Genomic DNA, 12,568 nt, shown 5'->3' on the forward strand with positions numbered 1-12,568 from the left:
AAATCCCCAGAGTTTCACTTTAAAGAATACCTTAAAAGTGTTATTTCATTTTTTTTCCAGCCTCCTTGACAGTCTGCTCACACTTCAGTTTAACTTTTCTTCTACAAAGCAATTACTTACTCTGCCTCTTTTTCCCATCTTAACAACTCTGTTTTTTCAGCAACAGATTCAAATTCTTAATTCATTTCAATGATTGCACAGTATGTTTCATGACATGACACTTTTAGTCTGAAACAAATCCCAAATCAGATCTAAATCTGTTCAATTGCTTATTACATCTCTCTGACAAAATATGTTTGAAATTCGGAATTCTCTCCCATGTGTTGTGTACCACTACGGTGCAATGTTTTCTGTTATTATTAGTCTACAATGCAAGTTTATTGATCAAAATGGATATTTAAAGAGATATTTGTTACTACAGATTTCTTTTCATAGGTTATGCTCACATCACACAGGACCTCAGTGTAGGTTCTTATCTCAAAGATTAAAACAAAAAAAAACAACCAAAAAACAAACCACCTATCAAGGTCTAATCAGAGAGCAAATGGGAGCAAAAAAATCATGGTCAGTGGTGATCTGAGTCTGGGTGTATGTCCTTATTTTTTTCATGTATTAAACAAAACACATTAAGATCAGTGCTGCTTTCATTACAGTACTACTACTGAGCTTTAATGCTACTTCATAAGAAAAACCACCAATATTATTCCTGCGCTAACACTAAAACTAAGCTATGATGAAACTTCGTAAGAAACAACATCATTATCATTTCTTCAAACAGCAAGCTGAATGTCATGCTTCAGACAAACCAAACAAAAAGATGATGTCTACCTTATTGAGATAGAAGCCCTGTTCATCCACTTCTGGAGACTTGGGCCCTGCTGGCTGTGCATTTTGCTGCTGCTGCTGCTTCTGGAGACTGAAGGTGAACTGGAACCCGGATTTCTGTGACCCATCCTTGTTCGTCTCCGTTGTCGGGGACGTCATCTGACCCAGCCTGGCCTGGAAACCCGATGGCTTTGAACTGTCTGAGGTCGCGGGCGAGGCAGTACCGAACACAGACCCCTGCGCTGGCGTCTGAATCTTTTCTGGCTGGTCCTCGGTCGTCAACAGCTGTTGCAACAACCCCGAGCACGGTTCAGATTTCTCTGTGGGCGGAACCGTCGCTTGGGGTTTAGCGAATGAAAAGCCAGCGGTGTCTTTGGCTGCGGATGTGTTGACCCCAAAGGTAAATCCTGGTGTCTGAGCAGCAGCAGGAGCTCCGGGTTTCGAACCCCCGAACACAAAACCTGCAGGAGGTTTGGCTGTGGCCGTGGTGGTTGGGGTGACTGACACTGTTGTAGTGGTGGTGGTGGTGGTGGTGGTAGTGCCGAATGCCGGAGTTCCTGCTGTGGAAGCAGTTGACTGTGTGCCAAACACGGAGGAGGAGGACGGGGTGCCAAAACTGAACTTGAACCCACCAGGAGTGGCAGCCTTGGTGGTGGTGGTGGTGGTGGTGGGCATCTCCGCAGGTTTCGCAGGCGTGCCGAACTTGAACCCACCAGCGTCTGACGTTGCTGGTGACGCCCCAAATCTGAAGCCACCGGCAGGGGCTGGCTTCCCTTCATCCTGTTCAACACAAACCGCAAATAAAACATGCTGCCTTCCTCGTGAGACAGCCAGTCCTAGTGCACACAGACAGACACAAGTCAAAGTATGCACACACACACACACATACACACACAAAGAAACACACACAAATGAGCCCAGGCACACACACAACACACACACAAAACACATTTACAACCTCAAGCACACACACAACACACACATACAACCTCAAGCACACACACAACACACACATACAACCTCAAGCACACACACACTTAGTCTCAAATAGCTAAACAGAAGGGACAAACAATTTAGATGACTAACAAAATTATTCACAAAAATATAACTGGCTTGTGTTGGGCCAGACTGTCCTCCTTCCAAATGTTCAAGTGTGGGTTGAAGATAAAATCTATATCTATGTTTACCTGTAATAACTTGAATGAAATCAGATATCTAATCAAATATGTGTAATATACTGCTTAAAATACATAAATTTCTCTGACTGATTGAATCTTCTGAATGTTCCAACACAAACATAACAAAGATACTAAGGTTGTAAAGCACGTTTCAACCTGTCTGCCCGCTCTGCATGTGGCATGCATGCTCTTTTAGACTACTGTACAATAAATACTGTCCAGTCTTGAATAAACTCTATACGTCTTTGAGCATTTATTCTGCCTGTGTACTGTGTTCATGTCCAATGAAGGGAGAATCAACACATCTGGAGCTTCCTGTCTTAAAGTTTCTGTGTTTATTTCACTGTGCCTCTTATTCATATTCACAGTGGTGAATGAGAAGTGCCAAGCATCAATAGCATGAAGTGACTGTTTTGTATGGAATGGGTCATATTGTATTATTTTACTGCATTGCATTGCATTGTACTGTACAGTATTTTAACACTTTTTGTCACAACAGGTTGCTCTATCTGGAATTCAGGCTCCTCCCTCCCCCACTCCCCAGAACAGCACATCCCCACTCCCCAGAACAGCACATCCCCACTCCCCAGAACAGCGCATCCCCACTCCCCAGAACAGCACATCCCCACTCCCCAGAACAGCGCATCCCCACTCCCCAGAACAGCACATCCCCACAGAGCATCCCCACTCCCCAGAACAGCGCATCCCCACTCCCCAGAACAGCACATCCCCACTCCCCAGAACAGCACATCCCCACAGAGCATCCCCACTCCCCAGAACAGCACATCCCCACTCCCCAGAACAGAGCATCCCCACTCCCCAGAACAGCGCATCCCCACAGAGCAGAGTTACATCTTTTCCCCCCGTTTTCTTTTCTGTCTGCAACTGTGTTTGTTTCACACTCAAAATGTCTTATGTGTCTTTGGCCTCTCCAAGAGTAACAGTATTGGTTGTTGTTGCATTTCTCTCTGACTGCTTTATCCAGTTTCATATCACTGCAACCCTGAAATCAGAGTATGGCTGCCTACATGGCTGGGTAAAAATGGTTATACACGTAAAAGCCCACCTGCGTACGTATGAGTGAAAGTGGGAGTTGTAGCCCATGAACGAAGAAGAAAAAGAAGAAGAAATCACTGCAAATACTGGCAAGTCACCAAGCAACTTACGCTCTTGGCAACACCACCACCAATCTTGAGGCCACCAAACGTGCCAGCAGGAGCGGCGGAGGAGAAGGGGCTGTCTTTGGGGGCCGGCTTGACGTCCTCAGGTTTCAGGCCGGGTTTGAGGGCCTGGCAGGCCAGGCAGCGCTGAACGTCGGCCTTGTTGCTGACGTAACAACCAGTGCACTCCCAGCTGCCTTCCTCCGGCTTGAACATATCTGCCAGTGATGGCTGAAACCGTTCCACACATCGTCAATATCAGTCTCCAAACCACACACACAGACACACAAAAAATAAAAACAGAGAAAGAACGTACAGACTGGTGATGGACATATAATGAGTGAATGTTCTGGAAAGGTTGGACGAATGGGGAAGACAGAATGAGAGAGATAGGAGACAGAATGAGAGAGAGAGAGGAGTGGCAGAGAATAAGAAGAGAGAGAACACAGAAAGAGCATCAATCTTTAGGTCAGAAAATCACATTAAATGTTTGTTGAAAAAACCTGGATTACTCATGTCATGCTTCTATTTACACTGATCTTCACAGCAAAACTGGAAGGACCACAACTGGTTCCAGCAACCCATGGTATTTTTCAGCAATCCTACAGTATCCAAGCTTGGTGAAAAACTGTTTTACAAAATAAATACTATTTCAGCTGAGGCTGAGAGAAATACAAAAAGAGCTTGTCTTACTCTGAGGCTCATTTTCCTGATAAGGATGGTCATCAAACACATTCATGCCACTGACATTCATAAAAAGAATCAGACTTTTCATACAGCAGTTATGTTTTCTGGTTTTTAATGATATCACTGGGATATGAAACAGACTGTCACTCTGAAGACTAGCTAAAATCCATCCTAACTCTTGTGAAACAGACTCAATGAAAGAGATGGAAATGTTGCCATGGGACAAAGCCAGAGACTTTGCAAAATCAACATTTGAACATAGGGAAAAAGACAGAGAAAGAGGGAGGCAGTGCACAGATGTTGTTTGTTTGTTTTCTTTTGCTTTCAATTAGACTTGAAACAAGTGTATCATCACAGAACTTTTGTTTAAAAACTCCCTGAAGTCATCAACAATACCAACAACACCAAATAACCATAATTATCATCACAGCACTGGTAAAGGAAAAAACAAACAAAAAAAAACAAACCCACTACATCCAAACAGACCCACCTGCTTTTCGTTCTGTTCAGCAGCAGCAGCAGGAGCAGGAGAAGTTCCGAACTTGAACCCGCCACCGCTGACTCCGCTGCTGCCTCCAAACACGCTTTTCTGAGCTCCACCCTCGCCAAACTTGAACCCCCCAAAAGAACCGCCGGCACCACTGTCGATCTTGAGGCCACCAAACGTGCCAGCAGGAGCGGCGGAGGAGAAGGGGCTGTCTTTGGGGGCCGGTTTGACATCCTCAGGTTTCAGGCCAGGTTTGAGGGCCTGGCAGGCCAGGCAGCGCTGAACATCGGCCTTGTTGCTGACGTAACAACCAGTGCACTCCCAGCTGCCTTCCTCCGGCTTGAACATCTCTGCTAAGGACTGGATAAGACAGGTAAGACACAGAGCTAACACATCAGCCTGCTACTAACACTAATCAAAGCATTTTTGCTTAAGCCTAGCCAACTGTAAAGAGGCTTTTGCTATGAACACTTACCTGAAGAATGGTTTCCAGATAGGAAACAAAAGTCACATGTTAGTCTGCAGTTAGCACAAATAAATCAAAACAATTCATGTTGCTAACCGCCCAACCACCTGCAAAGGGGCCGTTTGCTACTAACAATAACTTGATTGATGGTTTGCAGGTCCGAAACAAAAAGTAGTATATGTGTATATCTATCTACTCATAACATGGTGGTTGGAATACGGAAAAACAGAAACAGGTGTGGTAAGTCTGACAACTATTAATGCTAACTTGCTTGACTGCATGTTTGTTGAAGTTGAAAGTTAAATTCAAACTATAAGTATACACTTCTAGCTATACACCAACGGTAATTATGCACTGATGGCGATTTTGAAAAAAACAAACAAACATGCATATATATATCAGGCATAGCTGCTGAGTAAAATGAGAACCAAGACGGTTGCCCCGGAGATGATCTGACAATTTCATGCCCAATGAACATAAGACTTGAAACAAGTGTATCATCAAAGAACTATTGTTTTCAAAACTCCCTGAAGTCATGTTTTGATGGTTCTATTCTTGTTTCTATAATCTTACAACTGAACTGGAAACCAACAGCTTTAGTCCAACACAGCACACACAAATATTTATCTGTACCACAAAATATAACTAAAACTGTATCTTTCTGCCATTCTGCTATGTACTGGGGCTAAAAAAACATTCAAGCACGTTAAGCTATTCTGAAATGCAGCTGAAATTTCAACAATTTCCTCAAAAATCTGTTTTCTGAAAGAATAATTGCCTTTTCTATTGCAGCAGTGCAAATCAACAGTAAAGCTGAGTATAAACTGAAAGCTCTAGCTGACGTTTCATGTACATTTTCTACAAGTCTGCAAGCAGCTTTATAATTGATTAAAACAATCCTCATCAAGCGTCTGGGCAACAGACTGCCAAACGAAGATTCTTTCCTACGGTCAATAACTTAGACAATATAGCAGAAAATGTAATACATCCTTTTTCATCACGTCCATTTCAGCCACAAGCCTGAACTATGCATCTAAGGAGAGAAAAAGACAACAAAAAAGCAAACAAACAGGACTGTACCTTGGGACCATCTGTTTTATCAGGCGATTTTGGGGTAGCAGCAGAAGCAGAAGCGTCAGCAGATGTCTCGCCAGCGGCCACCTCCTTCTGACAGCTCTCAAATACAGACTTGAACTCTCCTGCTTTGTCAGGGTTCTTGAACTTGACGGCAAACTTCTCCAACTTCATCTCTTCTTCGGCAAAGTCATGGGCAGTGTAGCACCAGGCTCTGTCTGAAGCGCTAAGCGGCGTCAGCTTCATGTCAGCTGAGATGTAGTGGTTGGCACACACTTTCAGCACCTTGGAACAGAAAAACAAAGTGGTTGGCACACACTTTCAGCACCTTGGAACAGAAAAACAAAGTGGTTGGCACACACTTTCAGCACCTTGGAACAGAAAAATAAAGTGGCTGGCACACACTTTCAGCACCTTGGAACAGAAAAACAAAGAGTTGGCACACACTTTCAGCACCTTGGAACAGAAAAACAAAGAGTTGGCACACACTTTCAGCACCTTGGAACAGAAAAACACAGTGGTTGGCACACACTTTCAGCACCTTGGAACAGAAAAACACAGTGGTTGGCACACACTCTCAGGATTTTTTTAATATTTTATATAATCATTTCTCTTTGTTTCACACAAAAATGGCAAAAATATGTCCTCAAATTACCATTCAGATGTTTGCCCTGTCCTTCGACCGAATTAAACAAAAAGAGAAAATATGATATCATTAGCAATTACAGTATGTGGTTTTGAGTCAAGTTCTCCTCTACTGCTACTGCCTTACCTGTTCCCGGCGCATGATGACACGGAATCGTGGCGCCGCGCCAGCAGACCTGAGGATCTTGAGCTCCCCAATCCCTCTCTCCTTCCACTGGCTGGTCTCCGTGTCAAAGCGGAACAACTTCACTCTGTCACTGAACACCTGCCACATAAAACAGGCCGTACAAAATCTAGTGAACATTTTTTGTGTGGATTTTCACATCAAGAACCAACTAGGTAAACCTTGTCACTGAGTGCTGTGGGCCAACACTGCACAATTAATACCAAGAAGTAACTGTGGATATACCTCCACTGCTGTGGTAAGAAACTCTAGGGAGAGCTGGACAGTACAAGGTCTTCAGAGAAGAAGCCCCCCTCAGTCAAGTGTTTCGGCCCTTAACTCCTTACACTCTAAGGGGGCCGGGCCACACCCTGGTCATGACTCCTAGATGCCCTTGTACTGCCACATTTTCTTCTTTTTTTTCTTCTGCTCCTCAGCAGGTTCAAACCCATGCCTCCAGGGTGGTCGCCATTTCAGAACTGAATCACCTTTTCTGGCAGACGTTTTAACCACTGGAACTTTTTTCTGCTGCTTCTGCCATTGCCTTGAGAGCCCATGTCCTCTCTCTGCCAGAAATCGACAGCTGTTTCATGAGGCTATAGGCAGATGCGCCCACAAACCCTCTTGCACCAATCTCAATGGCGAGGACTTTGGCATGCAATGTACTTAATGCACTTATTAACAAAATGTAGAGAACTGTATTGTGTAAGAATCTATTTGGTTACAGTTTCAATTTGGTTAGTCTTATTCTGCCAAAACTTTTTTTTATGTCATGCTTTCACGCTTCCAGATTTTCTTTTCCACTCAGATGTAGAATGATTCAAATCATTTTCTGTTCCACTCTGATGTAGAATGACTCAAACGATTCAACACAACATGCTGCTTTCTCTTATGCACATCATCTCACATGCACATCATCTCACATGCACAAACAGAATGTTCTTCTGCTTTTTAAAGACCGTCTGTTTCATACATTTTTCCAACAAAACCTGTTTGATCTTAAATCTTCCTTGCACATTCATTCACCACTGACTTCCCCACGCTTCCTATTTCAAGCAAAATCTGGATTCAATAACAACAAAAACACTTGCGATACAGGCCTCATAAAGATATCAAATCAAAGCACACCACAAGAAATGTACCAGTTTTAAGAGGCACATATTTCCAGATTTCTTTTTCCAGCAGTCAACACCAAAATGAACACAAGCACTTAACACGAAAATCCCTATTTTAAATGTACTTTTCACTTCCAGTCTCTAATCAAGACAAAAATCTAGGTTTGAAATTCGAGTGCAATTCTCCTTTGACAGCCTCCTTTTCTTCATAGGATTTTGCCAACACAAATCATAATTTCCAGCCATGGAGACTGGACACTGAAAATTTCCAGGAAATCCAGGTGTGTTTGTGGCCATGCACTTTATCAAACACACCTGTATTCCTCATTCATATCCTACATCCTTAAGTCTGTTCGGAGTGCATGCTCTAAGTTCATTCACATGGGTATAAACACTCATACAACAGGACTTTTTCATGGCTTTTCTTCAAGTAGTCATCATCTCTTTATCTTTAAAATTATTCACGCAGACACGCAACTGTTTCATTCCACTTAGAAAAATAAAAGTTCACAAGAAACTTAGTATCCTCTACGCTCCTTAAACACTTCTTCCAAGGATTTTACCTGGCATTTTGCTATCATTCAATCCTGCACAGATCTTCACAGACTTTTTTCTTTTTCCTCTGAAGCCTCAGATTTCTGCTTTGAAATCCTGCCAGATGACTGGCTGCACTTCTCTCCTGCCTTTATCACTTTCAGCTCCATTTTAACAGTCTGCTGGCCCTGTTATTGCTCTGCCGTCACATAATTCTATTAACTGTTTCTTTGACTTAGGGAGAGAGCAAGCAAAAATTTTAGGAGTCAAGTAGATTTTTCTTTAAATCTACATGTCCCCGACAACTAAAAATAATCAGGGAAATTACCTCCATGACAACTAAAAAAAATTATTTGCAAAAATGTAGCTGTGCTGAACACACGCCCGACCACAACCCCACCCCGTCACACACCTTGGTTTCATCCTCCTCCCCGGTCTTATTCTCCACCAGCTCTGGCAGGTCGATGATGGGCTTGAAGTCCACATTGGGTTCATACTCCTCCACTGCCTCGTCCTCCTTCCCCCCAGGGGACTTCACAGGGCTACCACTCTGAGCAAACAGTGGCTGACAGCTGGCCTGGAAACCAGCTGCTCCTTCTTTGGGCTGAAACACAAATGCAACAAATAGGCAGGGTTTTTTGTTGTAGAAACTGATGGTCACAAATAAAACCATGTGTGATAACTCAGCTGAACAAAGGATCATTTCAGAGCTGATCATCATGCGGCTCTGAAAACGTTCAAAATCACACACAGAACAAACTGCTTTCGTTAAATAAAAGATAACTACTATTTCGAAAAATAAGCAGTGTTTTGTGGGGTGTTTTAAAATGTTATTTTAATAGGATTTTAAAGGCTCGACCAGTTTCCCCAAGAATGTCAGTGACTGTACCATCTCAACACCCAACAGGAAAGAAAGCCTCCCCAAGACGGATGTACAAAAAGGATTTTCCCTCCTGTGCATTTTAAGCCCGATAAAGATCTGACAATGGATTACAAAAGCAAGCTACACCGTGTCCTCGCCTCTCCCTTGTGACTCACGAAGCAACACACCTTGAAAGCCTCTGAAGCAGCCGACTGGGTACTGAGGCTGGCAAAGCTGGCAGACCCTGACGTCGACCCTTGCCCAAAAACAAACGCCTGAGGGGTCGCCGAACCTCCGGACCCACTGACGCCCACTGCCGAGCTTGGCGTGGTCACCACTGCTGCAGTCCCAAACGCTGACACCGCCGGTTTTGACGGGGTGAAAGTGAACCCAGCAAAAGGCTTGGGGGCATCACTGCTGGTGGGGGTGGTGGTGGTGGTGGTGGTGCTGGAGGAGGCGGACACCGTCGTTGCGGATGGGGAGGAGACTTTGATGGCGCTCTCCTTCAGCTTGAACTGAGGGCTGGCCTTGGGCTTGTCCTCTGACGGAGGGGGGTCCGCCACCTTGATCACTGGCGTGGTGGAGAAGGTGAACCCCCCAAACGTGGCCTTCCCTGTCTGGGCGGCACTCTGAGGTGGTGCTGGAGGTCGGATGGTCGCTGGTAACGTGGACACCACCGCCTGGCGACAGTCATCAGCATGCATCATCTCATCAGCCTGGGCTTTTTTGCTTACACAGCTTCTGTAGTGCCACGCATCCCACTGATGTGACCTAACCTAATTCCATACCTTTTCCAGACCAGACTGCATGTTCCTCAACAAACACAAAGCCAATCTGAATAATGAAAAAATAAATTATTATGCTGCATCACTGACAGAAGAGACTGGCAGATGTCAAATAGTACTGATGACAAGTTTTTCTCACTTTAAGTCTTTCTTTTCAATTATTAAGCTCTTTCTTGAATGGTACTGGTCAAGGCTCTTTACTAAACCTCCAAGACTTTTCATGGTACTGGTCAAGGCTCTTTATTAAACCTCCAAGACTTTTCATGGTACTGGTCAAGGCTCTTTATTAAACCTCCAAGACTTTTCATGGTACTGGTCAAGGCTCTTTACTAAACCTCCAAGACTTTTCATGGTACTGGTCAAGGCTCTTTATTAAACCTCCAAGACTTTTCATGGTACTGGTCAAGGCTCTTTACTAAACCTCCAAGACTTTTCATGGTACTGGTCAAGGCTCTTTACTAAACCTCCAAGACTTTTCATGGTACTGGTCAAGGCTCTTTACTAAACCTCCAAGACTTTTCCAGACCCTGAAGAGTAAAACAATTTTCCCCAAGACTTTCCCAGCCCTGGAAATGGTTCTCTCGTTTTTCCAAGACATTTTCAAACTTCCATAACTCTGTACACACCCTGACAGAATGTATCAGCATGATGTTTTTCTGAACACAAGCTCTGAACTGCTGACAGCGCTTGCATGAACAGCATGCAATATCAGCGACAGGAGCGACAGCAGGGTGGTCAGAGCTGTAGGAGTTTCAATCTGAGGGTCTTGGGTTAAATCCCAGTATCTGCATCTGATAGATCAAGCATGGAGATTTTGTTCCAGTTCACCAAGGCTGACATACGTTTAGACATGATAGTTCCTAAACACCCTTATATCAAACATGCATGTTAGAGATCCATGTCAGCATTCAGTGGTTTATGGAAACACAGCAGCATGAATACTCTATAAAACGGAGTATGACTGCCTCAATGGCAGAGTGAAAATGGTCAACCACTTCAGATATGAGCGAACATGGGAGATGCAGCCCATTAATGCAAATGAAGTATCACCAGCATGGCATTGTTCTTCCACAGATTCTGCACTGTGACACTATGTGGGAGAAAATCATAGATCAGACTAGCATTTTTCGTACAAGAGTTCTCTACTGGTTACACTGTTTAGGTAAACAGTAAAAACAAGTATGGCCTTTGTTTTAATACATGGTTTCTAATGGATTGTGTTTAGTTGAACAGTGTACATCAACATACAAGGGGAACAAATTTATAAGTCGTTTCTGTTGTTGCTTTTTGGGAGTGGAAGGGGGTGTTCAAAGCATACAAGTATGAATGACAAACCTCGGGTATTATCTGACAATTTAAATATATATGTTCTCAAACTCAAACCATGATTCTGTGCAATTCTGCTGAAAGCAACTTAACCGTTTTCATAATGTAGAAGAGCTTCCCTCTGAACACAGAACACTTCGCAATCTCAGTGCATAAGGTGACCCCCTCTCTCCCTGTGTTCACTTAGTGGTGTGAGACCTATCCCCTCTCACTGTGTTCACTTACAGTGGTGTGAGACCTATCCCCCCTCTCTCACTGTGTTCACTTACAGTGGTGTGAGACCTATCCCCCTTCTCTCACTGTGTTCACTTACAGTGGTGTGAGACCTATCCCCCCTCTCTCCCTGTGTTCACTTACAGTGGTGTGAGACCTATCCCCCCTCTCTCACTGTGTTCACTTACAGTGGTGTGAGACCTATCCCCTCTCTCACTGTGTTCACTTACAGTGGTGTGAGACCTATCCCCCCTCTCTCACTGTGTTCACTTACAGTGGTGTGAGACCTATCCCCCCTCTCTCACTGTGTTCACTCAGTGGTGTGAGACCTATCCCCCCCCTCTCTCACTGTGTTCACTTACAGTGGTGTGAGACCTATCCCCCCCCTCTCTCACTGTGTTCACTTACAGTGGTGTGAGACCTATCCCCCCTCTCTCTCACTGTGTTCACTTACAGTGGTGTGAGACCTATCCCCCCTCTCTCTCACTGTGTTCACTTACAGTGGTGTGAGACCTATCCCCCCTCTCTCTCACTGTGTTCACTTACAGCGGTGTGAGACCTATCCCCCCTCTCACTGTGTTCACTTACAGCGGTGTGAGACCTATCCCCCCTCTCACTGTGTTCACTTAGTGGTGTGAGACCTATCCCCCCTCTAACTGTGTTCACTTACAGTGGTGTGAGACCTATCCCCCCTCTAACTGTGTTCACTTACAGTGGTGTGAGACCTATCCCCCCTCTCACTGTGTTCACTTACAGTGGTGTGAGACCTATCCCCCCCTCTCTCTCTGTGATCACTTACAGTGGTGTGAGACCTATCCCCCCCCTTCTCTCTCTGTGATCACTTACAGTGGTGTGAGACCTATCCCCCCCTCTCTCCCTGTGATCACTTAAGTGGTGTGAGACCTATCCCCCCCCTTCTCTCTCTGTGATCACTTAGTGGTGTGAGACCTATCCCCCCCTCTCTCACTGTGATCACTTACAGTGATGTGAGACCTATCCCCCCCCCCCACTGTGTTCACTTACAGTGGTGTGAGACCTATCCCCCCCG

General features: G+C 44.6%; 1 protein-coding gene across 1 annotated transcript in view; it reads right to left on the bottom strand.

Moving 5' to 3' along the window:
- Positions 1-12,568, bottom strand: part of LOC143288767 (E3 SUMO-protein ligase RanBP2-like) — a 96,405-nt gene that overhangs the window by 25,793 nt on the left and 58,044 nt on the right. The window contains 7 exon segments of the mRNA XM_076597395.1: positions 829-1,605; positions 3,170-3,394; positions 4,341-4,697; positions 5,884-6,162; positions 6,650-6,787; positions 8,747-8,938; positions 9,385-9,876. Coding sequence (XP_076453510.1) covers positions 829-1,605; positions 3,170-3,394; positions 4,341-4,697; positions 5,884-6,162; positions 6,650-6,787; positions 8,747-8,938; positions 9,385-9,876 — 2,460 coding nt within the window.

This window comes from Babylonia areolata, chromosome 13 (genome assembly GCF_041734735.1).
Source record: "Babylonia areolata isolate BAREFJ2019XMU chromosome 13, ASM4173473v1, whole genome shotgun sequence".
NCBI classification, from domain to species: domain Eukaryota; kingdom Metazoa; phylum Mollusca; class Gastropoda; order Neogastropoda; family Buccinidae; genus Babylonia; species Babylonia areolata.